The sequence below is a fragment of the Moschus berezovskii genome, chromosome 11, assembly GCF_049115385.1.
Source record: "Moschus berezovskii isolate FMDL1 chromosome 11, NW_MosBer_1.0, whole genome shotgun sequence".
Lineage (NCBI taxonomy): Eukaryota > Metazoa > Chordata > Mammalia > Artiodactyla > Moschidae > Moschus > Moschus berezovskii.
Window position 1 is genome coordinate 79133077 of NC_142470.1, and position 23127 is coordinate 79156203.

Below are 23127 nucleotides of genomic sequence, written 5' to 3' on the forward strand. Positions count from 1 at the left end.
TGGAGGACAATTGGAGGACAATCAAAATCATTGAAAAGTATACGTAAGAAATTGTGTCTTAATCCCTTATTTCAGATATATGAAATTAAATCTAATACAAAGTATCAATATATAATGCACCATGGGCCATCAGCTTTTGAGTTGGTAAGGTAACGTGTAATTAGCTTGTTAGTTTGCATATAGATGAAATATTTTGGAGTGTAAAAGTTTGATATCTTCTTGTTGTTCAGTCACTAAGTTGTGTCCAAGTCTTTGCGATCCCATAGACTATAGCACACCAGGCTTCCTTGTCCTTCACTATCTCCTAGAGATTGCTCAAACTCATGTCCATCGAGTCGGTGATGCCATCCAACCATCTCATCCTCTGTTGCCCCCTTCTCCTCCTGCCCCCAATCTTTCTCAGCATCAGGGTCTTTTCCAGTGAGCTGACTCTTTGCATCTTACACCTGTATAAATGGCCTTAAGACTATGCAGGGACATCCCTGGTGGTTCGGTGGTTAAGACTTTGCCTTCTGGTGAAGGGGCCATGGGTTTGATCCCTGATTAGGAAACTAAGATCCCACATACTATGTGGTGCAGCCAAAGGTGGGGGAACAATAGACAAAAAGCCTGTGCAGAAGTAGATGCTGAATTATGGGGAGTCGATGCATCTTTCTAACATCTGGGTTTAGGTTTGTGCAGAAAATATATACTTCCGTTATTTACAATCCAATTACACATTTTTGACTATTTGGGCTTCTAGCTAGTGACTCTCATTTTTCTACCTCAGTTCTTATTTACAGTAAGAGGTGAACTGGATCCAAATTAATGGTATCAGACTTTTAAAATTAATATAAATTTTCTATTTGAATTATTGACTTAAAAAAAAATTTCTAGCTAGTTAATATAGTATGTAACAAATGTTGGTCTTCATTAGGAATGTTTCATTTGACTGGAATATTACTGGTTATTTAATAATCTTTACTATTGGGTTGTTTTAAGAGTATTCCAAGTTAATGAGCCACTTATTTACTATCATCTTTCAAAATTATGATAGATATGTATTCACTATCATCTTTTAAAATTATGATAGATATGTTAGAAGTGGTGTAAAATTAATCATCTTTTATTCACATAATAATTACCTGCCCCTCACCAGTTTAGCAATTATTTACTAGTTTAGCAATTATAAACTAGAGAAATGATGTCTTTTTTTTTCCACTTTTTATTTTCATCACTTTTTATTTTCTGTTCTGTTTTTTTCTTTGTAAACCTAACTACACAATAAGTACTCAGTGTGGCTCATGATGCTGACAGAATCTTCCAGAGAAACAGTAAACCAGATAAAAGATTATGGCATTACTTCAGAATGGAGATTTTTCTAAAGTAGAATTTCAGAAGGAGAAAACTTCTGTCTATACTTTATTATTTAAACTTTAATATTATATATAGTATTAGGAAGAGATTTTAGTTCTGTATTCCTTGTAGCCCAATAAAGATTTGATATGTTTGTGGTAAAGCAAGCTTTTCTGGGTTGTGATCTGATTTTACTTATGTTTAATAAAAATAAGTAAACTTGGAGAAGCAAGAAAGAGTATCTGGTTAAGCAATTACACTTTCTTTAAAAAAACATACACACAAACCACCTCACAAAAACTTTCACATATTTTAGTTCCATTTTTCTACTTTGTACTCAATCTGACTGGGTATAAAGTGCCCAGAGGCCAAGCATAAGATTATATAATGATGTGAGTTCTATATTGAGCAAGTTCAAGAATACTTATAGTTTTTAAATTGTTTCAGAATTTAATGACTGGAAAGGCCCAATGAAAATACATAACCTTAATGAAAAGGTTTTTTCACCTACTAATAGGAATTTTTGGAGAAGGCAATGGCACCCCTCTCCAGTACTCTTGCCTGGAAAATCCCCGGAGGAGCCTGGTGGGCTGCAGTCCATGGGGTCGCTAAGAGTTGGACACGACTGAGCAACTTCACTTTTACTTTCATGCATTGGAGCAGGAAATGGCAACCCACTCCAGTATTCTTGCCTGGAGAATCCCAGGGACGGGGGAGCCTGGTGGGCTGCCGTCTATGTGGTCGCACAGAGTCGGACACGACTGAAGTGACTTAGCAGCAGCAGCAATAGGAATTTTAAATAATTTTAAGTAATGACAAATGACAAAAGATACCAGGTATCTTTATAATTGGAGGAAGCCTTCTGTTTCTAGGAGGCAGCAAGAGTTTGGTGAAAGAGAATATGGTTGATGGCTGCCCACTATGTTGTTGGTCATCTTTATTGTTTTCTTTGAAAGTAGTTCAAAGACATCTTGCTTCTCTTCCCTGCCTTAATTATTACATTATAAACATTGAATTGCCCATAACCCAGACTGCCTTCTTCACCCCCAGAGAAAACTTATAGCTGCATTTTAACTGTTAATGTTTATGGCATTGTGCATTGTACCATTTATTAAATTTTATAAAAAGAAAAATTGGCACTTCACGTTATTAAAAAAATTAGTACACAGTTAAGAATTGTTGTTGGTCATTCTAAACAAAGGAAATTTACATGAAGTTTTTAAAGCCACATGTTTTATTAATAGGTAGACAGATAATACGATTTTTAAGAGCTGAGGCATCAAATTACTTGGTTCAAACCCTGGCTCTGACACTTGCTAGTGAGGATTAAATAATATAATTCTAAATTACTTAGTTCAGGACCCAACAGTTAACTGCTTAACTGATATTATAGGCATTTATGACCTATAAAGGAGTAGGTTAATGACTGTTTTTTCTTAGCATTCCCCAAAAACTGCCAATTCATTATTTGAATTCTCCAGAGAATGTGTATTACCTCAGCTTGTTTTATTCATTCTGCACAATGGTCCTTAAATTGGTAGAGTGGATTGTTAACTCATCTTTTTGTTTCTCTGGTATTTGGGTATTTAGGGTATTTGGATTTCACTTAATTTTCAATCCTATCTGATATTTCAGATGGCAGTAGAAGGAAAACACAATATCTTTTTGTTTATGTACCAGGCATGGGGCTTGGCACTGTCACACAAGTAACTTAATCCTGGTAACCATAGTGCAAGATAGCTTTCATCCTCATTTCTACACATAAGAGAGCCAAGTGTGAGGAGAGGAGTATGCATCTTGTTCAGCATTTCTTGACTGATAAGAGGAAGACTTGAAATCCAGTGCTCCAGGACACCATGATTCTCTTTATCCCTGTTCTTCTTTAACAATGGCCATGGCTTAGATTTTTTTGAAAAAGGTCGAGTAGTTATTATATTGTATTTCTTTCCCCACATGAGAATCTCATTTAAATGCCACGACCACTCAGTTTGGTAGTGTATGTTAGACCAAAAAATTTAATATATTTGTAGGAGAGTATTTGGAGCTAATACATGAGGATTTTGTACCTAGAAAACCAACAAATACCTTTAAACTCTTGACTTCCAGTGCTACTACCTCCAAAATGGAATTGAACACATAATCAAATCTCTTCTGAGTGTATTTGTTGATTATAAAGTTAAAAAGCAAAATGGATGGAGATTGTCTTTAAAACAATTTAAAATTGTTAAATATTTGTACTTATTCCCATCAGATAACAGATAAATGAGGCATTGTTGTATTTAAAAATTTTTTGTTTTCTCTGGTTTTATCAGGTTTAAAAATTAATATTTGTGAGACATATATTCATTATTAAAAGTCACAGGTGCCACAGATAATGCTTTAATAAATTGATGCTGGAGATCATTAGGAAAATTAAATGAATCACAGCAAATAATGATAGAGAAACGGATGAAGTCAAGATTATGGATTTAATTATTGAAAGAGTGCATATTTTTAGGTTAATTGGTGTTTCTGTTACTAAAAGTCTTACACAGTGTTTTAGACAAATCAAAATAAAATATTAATTATATGAATGTGAGTTACATACTTCAATACTTAACTGATAGAAAGTGGTTTGGGATTTAAAAGGAGGGTTCATTGTAGGGCAATGATACTGAAAATGATATGCTAGTAGGACTTTCATGTGATAGAGAAGAGTGCTGGCTAAGGTAAAACTCATTTGCATGGTCCTGGCAGGGACCTTATATCATCACTTTGACAAGAAGTTCCAGCCTGGAGACTGTGGACCTCTCCACAAATAGCTCTTCCTAAATCTGTGTTCTTAGTCACAGGAGAGTGGTAGAGTATACATGGCTCAGGGCAGAGTTACAACCAACTCCGAACCAACCAACTCTGAGTTACAACTAACCAGAGAAATGTATCCAGATGAATAGATTCATCTGTTCATGTATTCTTACACCAGACAGTAGCATCTACTTTAAGCACATCTGGAAAAACACATCATTTAAAACCAAATTCAGAGGAAAATATAAATGATCATTTAAAACCAGTTGAAGTTTGAAAGTAAGTAGGTTTTGAAAGATGAATTCTGTCAGTCGTGCAAATGTAAATCTATGGTAAGCATGATAAACAAAACATTAAAAAGTAGTTTGTGTGAAATTTAGAATTGCCTGGGTTTTATCTTTGTTTTTTATCTGCAAGAGTCAGTAATCCTAATGGTTGTGAGTTGTTCTGAGTGTTTCTAGGTTTTCTGATCTGCAGATAAGTCAGTTTTCCCTTGAGATCTCGTGTATCACATACCTCTCCAAAAATTATATTGCAACACATTTTTGTTATTAAAATTTATCTAAAAAATAATCTTAGTTTGCCCCTTAATTGCTTGGTTTATAGTAGGGGCTCTTAATACACAGTTTTGAATGAATTGAGCCATTCAAATGGAGACTTAAAAATGATAGAAATGTCTACTTTGTATAGGTAGGTGTCGTTTTTTAGAAATATGTTTAAAAATAGCTTTAGAGATGGTGTATTTGAGGAATGATAGTGTTGTAGATTGTAATTACAACTTATTTCATATGTACCTATTTAACAATATGAACTGAAAGATTGTCAATTATAACTCATTGATTGGTCACTTGTCCTATGTGCCAGACCTGTTTCAGGTATGATTGTAAGCACCACATAGGACATTACCTCATTTGGTCATTACAGTAACCCTGTGAGGTGAGTTTTACAGTGATCCTCATTTTGCAGATAAGAAAACAAGGCACAGAAAGGTTAGGCGACTTGCTTAGGGTCATATTTTTGTTAACTTTTTTTTTTTAAGTATAGTTGATTTACAATGTTGTGTTACTTCCAGATGTACAACAAAGTGATTCAGAATATATATATACATACACACATATATATACATATAGAGTATACTGTTCTCTGCTACTTAGAACATGCTTTCAAACTCTGTATATTAGTACATTTTCCTTTCCTAAAATGTAAAGCAGAGTTTTATAGCAGTGCCTGCTCAGAATGTAGTGTGGTCTCCAGGTAGAAATAAGCTTATATAATTTTGAAGTGTCTTTCAAGCAGCAATAATAGTGATTTTTCTAAAAGAAAAACACATATCTGTATTACTTTTAAAGTTTTTTAAAGCTTATTAGGGTGAAATTGTTTTATTTCTAAGAGAAAAATAGCCTATTGCTAGTACCATGTACTAAGATCCTATGTATCAGGCCTTTGTTAATGCTGATTGTTTTAAGTGAAAACTGACTTTTTTCAAGTGCTGAGACAAATAAGGAATTACTTGATTTAGAGCAAGGATAATATTTACTGTAAAGCAGGGCACTTTCTTCACATGATGTAGCTACTCACTTTTTTAAAGTTTTCCTTTTTGACAGTAACTATAGTAATTTTACCCAATTGCACTATATTATCTTTTGTTATGCAACAGAAAATTTTATTTTAGTGATTTTTAAAAAAATTTTACATTTATAAAAAATTGGATAAAAAGATGGTCTTTTGGTGATAAACACATGTGACTTTTACATGAATGTCTTTGAGTTTTCTATTTTCCTTAAACAAAACAAGATAATTATATAGCTCCATCTCAGATGACCATCATTTGGAGACATGTTTATAGCAACGCAGTTGAATTGTCTGTTCAGTAGATTCCGTGTGTTTTCCTCATCCTATTTGTAGTATGAGGAAGGATAAATAGGAACATCTCCGTATGTGAAATGATACATTTAAATAGAAAACTTCAAAATCTATTTATGAAAATACGTGACAAATCTAGGATTGTTTGACAATTCAGTATGATCCGTTGCCACAGGATAGTTTTTAAATTGTTTTAAAGCAGTTAGAAGAAGGTTAGTAGCAAACTGTTTGAGGAAAGGTTGTTTGTTGGCAGCCTCCGGCCCTTCCCCAACCCCAACTCCCTCCGATAGCCTCTGTGCCATTCCCTATCTTGGTTTATAAAAATCAGGAAAGTTTGCCCTTATATAAAGAAAATCTCTTGTTAAAAATGACTGTTACAGATAAGGATTACTTACTTTAAGGAAAATCAAGCAGGAGAGTGTGACCTGTCACTTGCAAACAGTGTCCACAGCTAGTCCAGCATTCTGATTTGTTGATGGCATAGGATTCCTTGAGATGTTGAATAGCAAGTATTTCAAACCTTAACCCCTCTTTAGGCAAAACTTTTTAATATTTACTTCATAGCTGGCATTCCACTGGAGGTGAGGTATGACAGCTATTTGAAGAATGTGTGTGTAAATGTATCTTTGTGTTTGGAAACAAAGAGCCACAATGAAATTACAAAGTGATTAAAATAGAATTTAGTAACCCAAATTGGAATCTGGCTGGATTCATGAGGGATTATGATTCTCCCTACACTTTGACAATGTGCTCACAATTGGCCGATGATGCATAAACTCACAGCAATGAGAAACAGGAAAATCGAGTGTTAGTCCAAATGTTTACATAGAGTGTTAAATAAAAACTACTAAGGTAAGAAGTTCAATACTTTACATAGGTAGTAAACTATGAATATTATTTTATTTGTAACCCCATGTGTTGAGATGGGACACTATTAAAGTAACAATCACTTAAAAAGCAACAACCAACAAACGAGTATTCAATTTGGTACGTAAACTGAATAATTAAAATCAAATGGAAGCAATGCCTAAAGTAACTAAGATAATTCACAATAAAAACCATTAGTTCAGGCTCTACGTATTGGAAATATGATAATTCAACATAGGCTAACCTAAAGTGTACCTTTAGAGATCGAATAAGGATATAAGCAAAATATTAAATAAGATGTCAGGAAGTCCCTAACTATGTTTAAAGACTTCAGACTGATTACTTGCATGCAAAAAAACAACTAAGTTTGAGTTCATTTATACATGATCTTATTTGAAGCACTGTGTTTTCATTCACTAGCAAAATTCATGTCAGTAAGATATTTTTGAAGTATTTTATTTTCCAGATATTTCACTATGTTGTTCCAGTGATTAGCCTGAATTTCTGTGGAAACCCAAGTTTTAAATGAAGACATGCTTCTGAAAATAAGGCAACTTTTCTATAATCTGTTTATAAACAGAAAAAAAGAAATCTTTGGTTTTAGTTAAAGTGGCTGAAAGGGTTTTGCAAAAAAAGAGATACTAAAGAACCGCAGCAATGAAAAGGCTCTTCATAAGGGGAAACTCCAAATCCCGTCAAGGTCAGTAGAGTACCTAAGGCACCTCAGGCTCAGAGGATACAATCATCTTTGCTTAGAGCTCTAGGAATCTATACACAGGATTTTTACCATCTTAGGAACATGAAGCCGAAAGGGTAATGTCCAACAGTGATTACCGTAAGAAAGAAGAAAATCATAGCAGTTGATAGGAAGAGATATTAGAATCCCTATTTAGAAGATGAGAAAAATGAGGCCCAATCAAGAAACAGAGATGACACTAGAGTTTGTGTTTCTAGAGTCTGAGTCCATTTCTCTTAGGGCGGGGCAAATTCTAGATTTTAGCTTTATTGGCTAGGAAACCAAGTGTGAAGAGTTTCAGATATGTGAACTGAGGAAGAAAAAAAACTCCCATCAAATCCCCGAAGGCAAGCTGGAAATAAATGTATAATACTTTACTGTCTTAATTCCTTTATATCACGTGTTGGACAACTTGGCTAATATACTAACTGAGTTACACAGTTCTTTCAGTTCTATCTAAAAATAGCAGACCAAAATTAAATGAGAAAGTTACATCAGATTCCATTTGAGCATACATAAGGCCATGATACTTAACATGAACCACCACTTCTTGGGAGAAAGAAGATATCCACTGTCCAGTTCAGGAGAGAAAGCTCCTGACCAGTTACCCAGTAGATTCTCCACTCTTCAATGGGGAAGATGATGCTTATATTTTTAAAAAAACCTCTACAAAACTCACATACAAGACAGTACATCCTAGATTTGTGACTGCTATGAGCATTTAAGGCTGTCATTTTCAAGTATAAAAGTTTAGTGTTCCATTACCCAATCTGTGCAACAGACATAGCTATAAGCTCAAATCATGGAAATTAACAGAAGCTCACCAAAGACATAAAGAAATCATAATTTATGCAACAGCAAGTTTAAATGTAGGAAAGGCTGGGGGAAAAATTATGTATTAGATTATGCTTCTCTGAACTACATCAGTTGCTCACTTTGCCTAACACACTGTGTCTAACAATCTTTGTCTAACACACTGTCCATTGCATGGCATTTGGACTAAGCTAGATCAACAGCAGACCAAACAAGGAAGCTTAATCAGGTAACAGAACTACCATTAAGATGGTTCACCTCTAACACAGTTATACGGCCTGTTTCCCTAGAGAAAAATGAGAAATGGCTCCAGTATACCAAATGAGCTTCACAGATAAACATGAAAAAAAATTTTTTTTAAAGCAGGACCTTTCACCTCGGGACCACCATGCACTGCTCATGGATGATCAATAAATCAATGTTATTTACTTCTGGCTAGAGGTAATATTGTGAAATGTAACATGACTGGAGAAAAATGGGTATTTGGAAGCCAGCACGTCATTTAACTTATACTCTAGATGTGTACGTTAAGTTGTAGTTCTGTAACTTCTACTGTGGTTTCAATATCTATGTCTGAAAGGTGACATCAGTGTTATTATGAAAGCAGCTGCTTTGTTATAAATTCCATGTAACATGCTTGTATTCTAAGTCATTTGTCTTTACATGACTTAAAGTTTCTTGTGGTTTGGTCAGCATACACACTTTTTGTCTCATTTGATATACAAGCCAATGTGGAAATTAAAAAAAAACTACCAACTAGTTCAGAGAGCTAAGTTGAGTCCAGGATTATGACAAAGTCTGACCCAAAGTTTTTAATCTGTAATCTCAGCATGTATCTCATGCAGTCTGGGGAGCATCAAACTAAATCTACAATCGCCAGAAGCCTTGTTACAGCTGAACGCACATTAACTAAAATGTGTACATTTTTAGTGTTCATGATAAATGCAGTTATGACCTTATTACACTTTTGGCATTCTTTAAGAAAGCATGTTAAGCTTTAATATAGAAATATTTAGGTTACACTTGTGCTCAAGTAATAGTAAAACATTTGTTCTTTTTGATCTCATACATTCTCTCCTCAGGAATGGCCCATCTCCTGCACGCTTGGAGCAACCTTTGGCTATGTGGCTGGCCTTGTTATTTCACCACTCTGGATATACTGGAATAGAAAGAAACTCACATACAAGAACAATTAATTGGAGCAAAGGGAGAAGAGATTTCTTTGTGCAGATTCAATAAAGACTGTGCAGAAATGTATATGGTCTAGGCCAGGCAGTTCCACTTAACAGCACTGTTTTTTATGTAGTTACATGATGTGATTGTAGCTTTTTAAACTATGAAACCCCTGAGAGATTGTACCTTCTAGTTGAAATAAAGTATTTATAATAGATTGTGGCTTCAGATGCTGTTTGCTGCTTCTTGGACCTTTAAGAAACATTCTTAATGAACTTTTATAGAATTCTGAGGACAGGGTTGGTTTTTTTTTTTCCTTTCAAGTTTTAAACTGCTTCATTATAAGAGGTCTGGGTACAGCTGTAGCATTTCATATGGTTTCTGAGAGAAATGTACAGTTTCCTTGGCCACTGAAGATGTTTCTCACGTAATCAAACAACAGTTTATACATCTTGATCCTATTCTTTTTTTTACTGTGTGTTTCTTTGGAGTTAAAATGGCTATAATAGCCTCATCAAAAACAGTCTTCAATCCCTTCTGTGTTAAAGCTGAACATTCCACATAGCAGCACGCACCTATCTGGGAGGGAGAAAAAAAATCATAAATATATAAAATCTTTTTTACACAACTGGTACCACATAAACATACCATTATAAGGAAAATCATAAAATGCAAAAAGAATGAAATCATATTTATGATTCCCTAGAGATAGCTACCTGTTAAAATATTAGTGTATATCCTTTCAGACTTTCTCTGAAAAATTTTTTCAATCATCAAATGTTTACTGGATACCTATTATATGCCTGGCACCATTTTTAGGTGCTGGGAATCATGTCTATGAACTGAGCAAAACAGCAAAACCCCTGCTGTATGATGCTTACATTTGCTTAAGTTGTACGGGGGGAGGAACACATGAAGGAATATAGAGGAGATGGTGGCACATGCTATGGGTTAAAGAAAAGAGGGAGGGAGAGGGTGCAGGTGACGGTGGTGGTGATGGTCAGTGAAAGCTGCTCGGCAAGGTAAAGTCTGAGCCGTAAGGGATACCTACTGGCACGGTTTCCAGGCATACAGAGCCACAGACATAAAGATCCCTGATGCAGGAACGTGCTTGGAACATTCAGGGGGCAGGACAGAAGCCAGAGTGGCAGGGGAGAGGGTGAGCAGGGGTAGTGGCGAGAGATGAGGTCAGTGAGGTAGCCTCAAGACAGTGACTTCGAGTAAGGACTTTGGCTTCTACTCAGAGGGGCCCCATCCATCCATCCATCCGTCTGTCCATTCATCGAAAACTTACAGAGCACTGATTTGCCAAATCAGAGGAAGGAATTTGTTCCTTCCTACAAGAAGGAACAAAATTAAGTCCCTATGCAACTCTCAATGAAACATATTTTAGAGGAAGAAGACCATGGATTAATATAGAGTTAGAAGAAGTGGTTTGGAGAAAAATGGGGAAGGACATAGGGAGTGGGGACAGATCAGGCAAGATCTCATTGAGAGAGTGATATTGGAGCAGAGATCTAAAAGGAAGTGCTTTCCTAGTAGCTCAGCTGGTAAAGAATCTGCCTGCAATACAGGAGACCCCAGTTCAATTCCTGGGTTGGGAAGATCCACTGGAGAAGGAGTATTCTTGGGCTTCCCTGGTGGCTCAGCTGGTAAAGAATCCACCTGCAATGCAGGAGACTTGGGTTTGATCCCTGGGTTGGGAAGATCCCCTGGAGAAGGGAAAGGCTACCCACTCCAGTATTGTGGCCTGGAGAATTCCACAGACTATATAGTCCATGGGGATAGGAAGTGGGGACAGGTCAGGCAAGATCTCATTGAGAGTGATATTGGTTCAGATATCTAAAAGGAAGGGATGAACAACGTCTACATCAGGAAGACTCCCAGGCAGAGGAAGCAGTGAAAGGGCAAAGGCCTGGAGGCAGAAAACGGGAAACAGCATGGAGGCCGTGTGCCTGGAGCAGAATGAGTGAGGCAGAGGTGGCTGGGCCTGGATGCCACAGAGGGGGTTTTATTTATTCAAAGTCAGCTGGGGAGCCACTGGAGGATACTGCACAGAGCAGTGAGCTAATGGAGCTTCTATTTTGAAAGACTCGATGGCTGCTGTGTTGAGAACAGCAGAAAGGTGAGTGAGAAGCTGTTCCAGTTAATCCAGGCAGAGAGGGAAGGAGCCTGGACCAGGCTGCCAAAGGAGGGGACAGTGAGGAACACAGGTACTCTGGATATATTCAAAAGCAAAAAAAACCAGGTTTTGCTGAAGGGTTCACTGTACGGTATGAGAGGAATAACAAGGTCAAGTGTGACTCCAAGGTTTTTAAACCCGAGTAACTGGGAAGACAAGCCTGGAGGATAAAACTGGGAATTCTGTATTGGACGCGTTAATTTTGAGACGCTTACCACCAGGATGGACTTGTTGGATGGAAAGTTTGACTACCAAGTCTAGAAGTCCAGGCTGCAGATGGGAATTTGGGAAGCTCAGCAGTAGACTGTTCAGACCACAAAACTGCTAGAAGCTCAACAAGCCTAAGGATTGAGTGTGGATATAGAAGGAAAGACATCCAAGAAGCTGAGGGCTGACCCCTGGACTCTCCAACACTCAGACAGGGAGACGAGGAGAAGGGGAGGCCAACAAGAGAGGAGAAAGCCCAAGAGAGGGCATTCAAGGAAGCCAAGTGAAAGTGTTTCACGAAAGGACCAATTGTGCCCAATGCTGCTGACAGGTCTAAAAATGGGATCATAGTGTTCTGCAACCATTTTCCCCCCTTAACCTATATAATAAGCATGAACATTATAATAGGTATATTAGTATAAAATTTTAATAGATGCAGGATTTTTTGTTTTTTGCTGTTATAAACAATGCAGCAACTTTATGGCCATCTCTTTAAGGACATCCTATATAATCATTTTAGGATACACTCCTACCTATGGAATTGCTTGATCAAAAGTGTTCATGACTTTAAGGCGTTTGCATGTTGTTGAGGCTGCTTTTACTCAATGACCAATAGAACAACAGAGTACCCACTTCCTTGCCCCATTGTGTGTAGTCATTCAGTCACGTCCAACTCTTTGTGACCCCATGGACTGTAGCCCGCCAGGCTCCTATCCATGGAATTCTCTAGGCAAGAATACTGGGGTGGGTTACCATTTGCTTCTCCAGGTGATCTTCCCAACCCAGGAATTGAGCCCAGGTCTCCCTCATTGCAGGCAGATTCTTTACCGTCTGAGCCACCAGGGAAGCCCTTGCCCTGCTGGGACAGTGTTTTTGCCAGTTTTATAGTTGGAAATTGAACTTACAGTTGACCACTAAGGAGTATGAATGTATTTCTTATCTTCTATGGCAATCTGCATTTTTTGAAGACTCTGAGTCCCTTTTCCTATTGGAGTGTATGAATATATATATATATATATATATATATATATGTAGAATTCCCAACATATGTATACCTGTCTTTTTCTGATTAATCCACATGCAACGGGGTCCTGTACACTAAGGATATTAACCCATTTTTCTACCATAAACGTCAAGTTTGTTATATGACTTTTAATTTTATTTCTGGTATTTTGATATATTTTTTATGTAGTTCAATCATCAATATTTTCATTTATGACTTTTACCTTTATGACATTTAGAAATTCCTTCTCTCCCAAGATGACAGAATTTAGTACTTCGAATTTCTAAAGTAACTTGTTAGTGAAACTATTTCTCTTTTGCTTTAGGAAACACTATCCTCCAAAAAGTTTTGTTGCTTTTTTTCTGTCTCTGGAAAGTGTTCCACAAAAGTCCTATTAAAGTCATAACATCTAAAAATAGAATTCAATAATGTTAGGGCCAAATGGAGAAAAAAGTATGCCTTTTTTGGGGGAGAGGAAGACTATAAGTTAAGAGGCATTTTGTGCATCAGAGTTATATTTTTAGAATGATAATATTTTCCACCTTTCATAAAAAGATTGCAACACATTTCCTCTCCTACCTAGCCATAATTTTTTGTTTTGTAACTGCAGATTTAAATTGCCTTCCAACTGCACTCCACTGTCTACTCCATGAGTCTTCACTGAAGACAGGGCCTGATTAAGAAGCCCCTTTTTCTGACACCTCTTTCTATACATGACATTAGGAAAATATTGTTGGCAGTGTAGCACAGGTTTGAAGGCTGGAGTCAGGTCTTTACTGAACTCAGCTCTGCCATTTATTACCTGCAGGACCTTACAAGCTACCAGACAAGTTACCTGACATTGCCACGCCTCTGTTTTCTCCTTCAGAGCAACTGGTCAATCGACCTCACCGAGCTGATGCAAGGATTAAATGACTGAATGCATGTAAAACACTCAGCACAGTGCCTGGCATATGGTAAATGCACAATAAATATTCGCTTCTATTATTACCTTAGCTTCATTTACATTTATTTTTAAATTCTGTAAAGGATGCATTACCTCTTTTGCTAGTTTCTGTCCTTGCTCCACACATATAGGTTTTTCCTTCATATCATTCAGTCTTGCTAAAGTTTTGGGGTCATCTCGGAGATCAATCTAGTTAAGAAAAGTTGACAACATCCCATAATAGCATCAGTCTTTAAAGATAAAACATGAAGTACCATTTAACCCCCACATATAAAAAAAGATTACAAGGGAAATTGATTTTTAAAACAGACTAATATAGTAACTGCTTTCTTTTGACACTACCTTTCCCAAAAGTGTGACAGAATTTATTATAACTAACAACTGAGATTAAACACGTATCTCATTTGCTAAATCTTAGGGCTGTCATCATGAAGCAGGCCAGAAAGGTTATTCTTGAATGGGTAAAATCAAAGCATACATACCTGAGTTCCTATTAATAAAAAGGGTACATTTGGTGCGTATTCTTTAAGTTCTGGTACCCATTCCTCTTTCACGTTTTGAAATGAGGCTGGATTCACCACAGAGAAGCATATAAGGAAGACATCAGTCATTGGGTAAGATAAAGGCCTCAGACGATCATAGTCTTCCTAAGGAAGAAAGAAAAACCTCATTATTTCCATCACTGTGAGTTTACTAATAAATATGTACATTAGATTAGATGGTCAAAAAAGCATGGTCAGGACTATTCCACAAATGAAACGTATGGCATTCTACATCAAACAACATAACTCCATTCATTTTTGCTTTTCTTCTTTTGGAAGTTCTGAACACCAGGGGGGTTAAAACATGACAATATCATTAACAACTACAAGAAAACTTTGAGAAAACACATTGTGATGACCACAGTTCTCACTGGAAGCATCTTTAACTGAAAAGTTTGCACACAGAATTGACTGTGGCTAAATATCTAGGTACAGTCATGTATAATAACTAATATTATATACTGAATGTTACTGTGTAAACATACCAATATGCTCTGTCATGTTACTTATTTAATCCTTGTAACAACTATATGACATAAGAACCACTCTGTATTACCTTTGTGTAAACTGAGGCACCCAAGTTAAACGACTTGTGTAAGGAAGCATAATAAGCAAAGGAGACAGGATTCAAACACTGGCAGCTTCACTCTAGAATCCATGCCTTAACCACTACACATCTTCACTGAGACCTTAAATCTTTGTTTTCCCTGTTTATATATTTTCTTAATTGTATGTATGTGTGTATATGTGCATGTTTGTGTGAAAAATTAAAGATAGAAACATATGGAATAAATCTATAAAATCCTTCTTACTCCCCAGCTTCCATTCCTTTCCTGAACTGCAGATTTTTCAGATGTGTCTTTTCTGTTGTTTTTTGTGCATGTATATGCCTACAGCTGTATGTATTTAAACATCTGTACATAGAAGAGGCCGTGCAATCCATCTTGTTCTGCACCTTTCAGCATGTCTTGGAGCTGGTGCCAGACTAGAACACGTTAGACTACCCTTTGATTTTAAACTGAAGTGTAGCTGATTTACTATGTTGTATTAGTTTCAGGTGTATAACAAAGTGATTCATATATATAATGAGTATATATGTGTGGTTATATATATATGTGCATGTGTGTGTGCTAAGTCACTTCAGTCGTGTCTGACTCTTTTGAGACCCTGTGGACTGTAGCCCACCAGACTCCTCTGTCCATGGAGAGTCTCCAGGCAAGAATACTGGAGTGGGTTGCCATGCCCTCCTCCAGGGAATCTTCCTGACACACATAAATATAATCTATTCTTTTTCAGATTCTTCTCCCTCGTAGGTTCTTACAATATATGTTGTTGCTGTTCAGTCGCTAAGTCATGTTCAACTCTTGGCAACCCCACAAACTGCAGCATGCCAGGCTCCTCTGTCCTCCACTGTCTCCTTGTATGTGTGCATGATAAATCCCTTCAGTTGTGTCCAACTCTTTGTGACCCCATGGACTGTAGCCCACCAGGCTCCTCTGTCCATGGGAATCCCCAGGCAAGAATACTGGAGTGAGTGGGTTGCCATGCCCTCCTCCAGGGGATCTTCCTAACCTAGGGATTGAACCTGCATCTCTTATATCTCCTGCACCGGCAGGTGTGTTCTTTACCACTAGTGCCACCTGGGAAGCACTGTTTCCTGGAGTTTGCTCAAATTTATGTCCATCGGGTCAGTGATACTATCTAACCATCTCAGTCTCTGCTGCTACCTTCTCCTTTTGCCTTCAGTCTTTTGACAGACATACAGTTTTAAACTGCTGCTTCATATTCTACAAAAGAGCTGCACTATCAATGGCTGTTTTAACATCTCTCCATCACAAAAGGCAGTGAATATCCTGTTGCTTAGATTATTTCCTAGGACACAAAATTCTGCTTGCTTACATTCCAGGGAGTGAGCAGAATCAGGATTCCATTTTTGTCAGGGCTAGCCTCTCATCTGGTTTCAAGGAAATTTTATTTTTGGCCTAAGCTGCCACCCCTCTTAAATGACCCTTCACGACTAGAACTGCATGAACGTGGAACTAAAGGCGTATTAAAAATATCTTCCACTTGGCGTTTCAGTGGTAGTATTTCTCTCATGGGACGACTTTCCTTTCATGCCATCTTCTGACATTTTTCCTACTACAGTGTTACACTCAAGCATATTATTATCTCAGACTCTGGACTTTGGAGTTAGCCCTTCTGGTTTTTTTGCAATGCTTTCTAAGGGCACACGTGCAGTCTGGGGCCAAGGGTATTGAAAGATCTCTCAGGTGTTGGCTCGGGACAAGATGGGAAATGCCACCCCCAGTCTTCTTGAACATTTGTTTTTAAAAAGTGGAGGCTTCTAACTGGTTTTGAAAGCAGAGCTCTAGTGTTAAGAAATTATTAATGATGAGTTCAAGTAGAATGGGTGTGAAACATGTTGGCACTCCAGTTACAAAAGGACTATTATCAAAAACATGTTTTAGAATCAGTTTGAGTCCATTCACGTAGAATAGCTAGCTAGTGGGAAGCTGCTGTAGAGGGCAAGGAGCTCAGCTCAGGGCTCTGTAATGACCTAGAAGGGTGGGATTGGGAAGTCCAAGAGTACACACAGCTGACTCACCTTGTTGTACAGCAGAAACACAATATTATAAAGCAACTATACCTCAATAAAAATAAAAAACTACATAAGCAAAGAAACAAACAAACAAACATTAGTTTGAGTGTTAAATAGTACAATTTGTTGCATTAAGTACACTTTCTGTACTCTACTCCAATTTCAAACTGCATGTTAAGAAGGAGAATTAAAGGGACAGCATCTGATCTTAGCATTCTACCTAGCAGCTGTCCGTTCCTGAGCAAACTTGCACACAGCATGGTCAGGGAAGGAGGGTGGGGTTCTTGCTACAAATTTCTCTTCCGCCATATTTCAAGATCTAGTTTTCACAGAATTAGAAATGAGGTTACTATCTCATAGGATTATGAGGAATAAATGAGATAACGCAACTAAAGCACTCAGCAGAGTGCCAGACACATAAAAATCTCTTTCAATGCTTTACCATAAATTCTTCAATCTCATGGGAAACTGGTTCTCCTATTCTCTGCCATCCACACAGGATCCCATCAATCCCATATCAGTCCTGGCTCTGCATCTCTCTCTCTTCAACCACAGGGAAGAAACTCTTCTAGTGAGAAACACAAATTTTCTACCCTGGCATCAAAACACACAAATGAAACTGAGGTCTCTTGAGGACAGTATAATTTTCAGATTACTATAAGAGAATGATATATTATTACTGTACTAATTAATCATTTGGGGACTCAAGAGCCTTAAGACTATTTACAATGTAACCCCCCCAAAAAGAATTATATATTTTTCAAGAAAATCAAATTAGATTTTTTAAATGAAAAATTTATCTCATCAGGGAAACAGAACATGCATTCTTTTTCAAGGAGGGTACTGAAAGTGAAAGTCTCTCAGTCATGTCCGACTCTTTGCGACCCCATGGACTGACTTCTCCAGGCCAGAAAACTGAAGTGGGTAGCCTTTCCCTTCTCCAGAGGATCTTCCCAACCCAGGGATCAAAGCCAGGTCTCCCGCATTGCAGGCGGATTCTTTACCAACTGAGATATGAGGGAAGACATAAAAAGTAACTGAATGGAAAGTTCTCTAGAAATGCTGAACAGTCATCCAAATATTCTACAGAAAGTAAGTCTGTTGCAACCATTCTTTTCATAACCTCAATGAGAGACGTGGGGGCAGAAAGGAAGGAACCTAGACTAATCATTTCTAGATTTGCTAAATTGTAGATTTTTGTTGCAAAAGTTAAAATATGAACTGAGGTTGAAAAAAAAGACTAGTGTGTTTAGGACTCCTTGGAAAGAAATATTACTTAAGTCTGAACTATCTAATATGAACTGCTTCTGCCTATAATCTCCAGCTAAACCATTGGCAGTGATTATCAGAATGAAACCTTTCCGCTTTCATCTAGCCTAAGTAATTAGAAGTCTAATAATAGATAACAAATTAAAAAAAAAAATGATTCCCTGTGCATACTGTACCATGCATCATATAAAATTGTTTACATCCACTGTGCAGTATCTTGAGAGAACACAATATGCCATTTTAGATTTGGGGATAAATAAATTGAAGCATGGAACCCTTTCCTCCCCAGCTATATATTTAAAATTTGACAACACAAAGAAAGTTAAATGTGGAACTGCCCTTTCTTTTGGAGAAGGAAATGGCAATCCACTCCAGTGTTCTTGCCTGGAGAATCCCAGGGACGGGGGAGCCTGGTGGGCTGCTTTCTGTGGGGTCGCACAGAGTCGGACATGACTGAAGTGACTTAGCAGCAGCCCTTCCTTTTAAAAGTCCTAATTCTTCAAAGTCAATTCTCATGTCCTCCTAATTCACAAACTGATTATATTTTAGTCTAAAAAAATTTTTTTAAAGGTAGATGTTTACACATTTCAGCCTGGTAATTGAAATATTCTCAGTGTATTAAAGACAACCGTCTTATGTCAAAAGCTGAGAAACAATGGTGAACTTGGTCAACAGGATTGCTGAAATGCTTAGTAAAAGCTTTAGTTTCTTAGCAACTGGCTGAGTACCAGTGGGATCCACTTTTTTACGGTGGGTTCTGGTAGCTCAGTGATTGATTAGACTCTCTGTGCTCATCAAGAGTGCTTGACCTGTGAGGATGACCAGCTTCACCCTTCAACAGTATCACAGTTGACGATCTGACAAGAGCCCACAGACAATGAGACCAATGCAACATGCTCTGAGAGAAAACAAAGCACCTTCAGGTGCAACAGAGAACTGGAGCCAATGGCCATCAGTCAGAAGCCCCCGTTTAATGCCCAGCTCAGCCAGCAATGCTCTCCAGGGTGCCCACTCTCACACCACCTTTGCTCCCTTCGTGTGGACCTGGGTGCTCCCTCCCACTTTAGTGAGTTCTGTTTAAAATACATGTTTTTAGAATGTGTACACCTACTCAAACTACGTATCCAAAATATGTACTTTAAGCAAACCACTCACACTGGGTGGTATAGCCTCTGCCATGCTTTTTGTGGTATTCTATCACCTACTGGTCACTGAAAATTAGCAAAGATGTTCCAAGGACATGTACACACAAATAAAAGAAATAATAATCCCCTCTGGAGCTCATATTTTGTTGGGAATTCAAGACATGAATACAGAAAAAGATATTCAGATGCGGCAATGGAAGAAAGAAAAGTGTAAACTGCAGCAGGTGAGCATATAAATGCTTGATCAAAAAGACATTAGTAAGCACCCACCATGTGTCCAGAGTGCAACCATCAGGGAAATGAAGTAAGGCCAAGATTCAGCCATTTCTAACTTGTAACATGCTTTATAGACATTTGCAAAATCCTCGTAAGACATCTGCATGTTGAAAATGTGGCAACGAGCTTGAATGAGCAACAACACTCCATGGTGTGCCAGGGTACCTCACTAGAACTTTGCACACCTCAAAGCCATAGCCTAGAACAGAAGAAACTGTGGTGCTGATAAGAGCATGCTAAGGTTGGCATTGAGGAGGAAGAATTGATAGAGAAGAGGTAAAAACGTTTATAACGGCTTTTGCTCTTAGGGAATTCACAGCAAGGGAAACAAACCTATGCGGACATTATATTACAAGTCAGAATGTGGTGAAAACCAAGGGCAGTAATTAGGAGGCGCTAAGAAAAGACTTCTTAGAAGAGGTGGCATTTGAGTTGGCCCTTACAGGAGGGAGAGGATTGGAACATATGTGACGTGCTAGCATGTGCCCTTTGTCAAATCACTTCTTTCTTAGAGCTTTTGTTTATCAGTTTGTAAAATAGGAGATTATCAATGACAAGTGCTTTGAAGACTATAAAGTGCTATAAGAATATATTATGCTTCTGAGTAATCCAGGATATTACTTTAGAAAATAGTTATTTATCAAAACCTGTACGAGTTTTCTTATTTAACCAACCTAGAATGAGAAGTGGGACCACAATTGAATAATTCTTTTAACAGTCAAGTCCCAGACTTCTAAAGTCTAAAACAGCTTCTGACTACTTTCAGGATATATAAAATGTAAGGCAACTGAGTAAGAATGTCTCTGACAACTGGTGGCTTGTGGTAAATGAAGGAGTAGTCATCTCCATCCGAAACATCTGTTTCTGGTGAGAAGCCCAAAATAGGTATCAGGCATGGCTTCTGAACCACTCCAACCCCCAAAGGGTGCTACACTATAGCCAAGAGGGCACATGGACTGAAGCTAGCTTCTGAAGATGAAAAGTATTTTGTCAGAAATCTTACATATCATCAACATTTCTGTAATAATTCTTGGTAACAGCAGTCTATGAAACCTCATCTTCTTTGTGAAGTTCGTCGTTTTGGTGTTCATTTTGTATTTCACTTTGTGAAATATTACTTTTCAGCCCCTTAAAAATAACTTTTCAAGGAAGCTGGGTTGGGTTCTTTGGAGGAGTATTTTGGTAAGTTTGGTTCAAAATGCATTGACAATGAGTTTATTGGACTAAATAAAATTTAAGGAGAATTTTTTTTAAGTGCTAGAAATTCCTAAAAAGTCATTGTTTTTCAAAAACTTAAAAAAATTTTTTTCACTTTCTTAACATCGTTTTTCCTTCCTTTCTTCTTTTCTTCCACCCTCCCTACCTCCCTCCTTCCCTTTTTTAAAAACATCTCATCTTCTGTTCAGTTGTGAAATGGTGTTTACTTATCATAAGCCTGATTAGTTCCTGGCGAGAGTTCTTGAAATTGAAGGCTCAGCTTCTAACTTTAAGCAACTGTCATCCTCATATATTTTGATTAGAATAAATCCATTTCCCAGTAATTAATCCATTACTAATTATCTAGGAGCTAGTGAACTAGAACTTTGGCTTCTTTTCCATTATTATCTTGCTTTTGGCTGTCTGACTGATTGTAACGCCTGTTTGGTTAGCTGGCGAAGAAAAGAGAGAAATGTAGCAGAAAGACAACCAGCTGGAGCGCGGACTGTGCCGTTATCTAACCATGTCTCATGAACCTGCACTTCCTCATCTCTAGAAGGAGAGGACTGAACTAGATTGCCACATCACATGGTGAGACACGCTCAAACTAACACTTTTTACCCTTGTGAGCAGCCCTAGTAACAGATTTAATGTGGGTGGAGGTTTAAACTACCGAATAAAAATCGAGTTTTAGGGTATTGTTTTATCCATGCTGACCCCCAAGGCAGGGGATCAAGACTTAGCTAAATATGGCCCTTTGGCAAGCTTCATTTCCCCATCTGTGAGGGGAGAATAAATATAGCATACACATGTTAAGATAAATGAGAGAGCTGGTCAAGTGTTTTGAGCTCTTCAACAAGACAAGCCTGACTTTCCAAAAAAAGACAAACCACAACTTCAGAGGCAGTGCAATTTCTTTTGTGCGTGGTGAGATGACTTCCTTCATTGTAAAGGATTTAGAGCTGCAAATCTACATTGTCTGGAGCTATAATTGCAAGTCTCTTTCACTGAAACAGAGGTCAGCTGGCCTAAGGCAGGCAGAAGGATGGTCAATGTCAGGTCACACTCCCTGTGCAGTGTGTTCCTTTTCTAACTTCTTTCGGTACAAATTTCACATTGATGGAATAGTCATGCATTCATGTATTCCAACAAATACTACCCACTAGGTGCTGAACCCTGTGTGCTCCAAAGAGAAACAGTTGCATACCCGGCCCTTGTGGTGTTCACCGTACAGCAGAGGCAAGTGCTTCCCCACTAGGGCAGGACTCCTCCAGGTTCAGGGGACACTGGGAAAATGCAGGAGTTATTTTTGATTGTCAACATGAATGTGGGAACCCTACCAGCATTTAGGGATTGGGAGCCAGGGTGCTACCTGACCTGTGTAATGAAAACTGGTCCTGGGTCCCGCATGATTGATGAGTGTATCTTGCTGGCCACTGAGTGACTCTAGGACCTATCTCTGCTGCATATGAGACAAAGGTAGATTTACCTGGTGTTGTTCAAACATTACAGGAGTTGCTCACCACTACAGAAAACTGTACACCACTGGTAATACCACTTCCAGTACACTAACTGCCGCTAAAACACAACCCTGTTAGTGAACTTCCGGAGCTACTGCTACAGTCATTCACCTGATGACTTCATTATGATTTCTGAAGTACTCAGCCTTGGGAACTTAGGAATTTAATACTGAAATAAATGCTTTTATTATGAATTTACTTTCCTTTTATTCCTCCTTCTTACTACTGCCAGGATGTAACACTGATTTAAAATTATGTATACAGAGAGGTTATATTACCTATTCATTTGAAGATAAGTATAGGAGAGATCTATTTTAAAAACTGTTATCAAAAGGGGAGAAAGAGATTTTCCTGGTGGTCCAGTAGCCAAGACTCTGTGTTCCCAATGCAGAGGGCCCAGCTTTGATCCCTGGTCAGGGAACTACATTCCATATGCCACAACTAAGGATCCTGCATGCTGCAATGAAGATCAAAGACCCTGAGTGCTTCAATTAAGACATGGCAGAGCCAAGTAAATAAATAAAAGCGGGGGGGTGTGGATCCAATGTATCAATATCAAGGACTTCCCTGGAGGTCCAGTGGTTAAGAATCTGCCTTTCAATGCAGTGGATATGGGTTCCATCCCTGGTTGGAGAACTAAAATCCTACATACCTGGGGGCAACTAAGCTG

The 23127-nt window shown here is 37.9% G+C and overlaps 2 protein-coding genes across 2 annotated transcripts in view; one reads left to right on the forward strand and one right to left on the reverse strand.

Annotated features, from left to right (window-relative positions):
- Window positions 1-9788, forward strand: part of PIGF (phosphatidylinositol glycan anchor biosynthesis class F) — a 33971-nt gene extending 24183 nt beyond the window's left edge. The window contains exon 6 of the mRNA XM_055399138.2: window positions 9481-9788. Coding sequence (XP_055255113.2) covers window positions 9481-9594 — 114 coding nt within the window. The 3' untranslated portion in view covers window positions 9595-9788. The remainder of the gene's footprint in view (window positions 1-9480) is intronic.
- RHOQ (ras homolog family member Q) overlaps window positions 6864-23127 on the reverse strand; it is a 39878-nt gene continuing 23614 nt past the window's right edge. The window contains exons 3-5 of the mRNA XM_055399139.2: window positions 14392-14556; window positions 14003-14098; window positions 6864-10150 (exon numbers count right to left, since the gene is read on the reverse strand). Coding sequence (XP_055255114.1) covers window positions 9995-10150; window positions 14003-14098; window positions 14392-14556 — 417 coding nt within the window. The 3' untranslated portion in view covers window positions 6864-9994. The remainder of the gene's footprint in view (window positions 10151-14002; window positions 14099-14391; window positions 14557-23127) is intronic.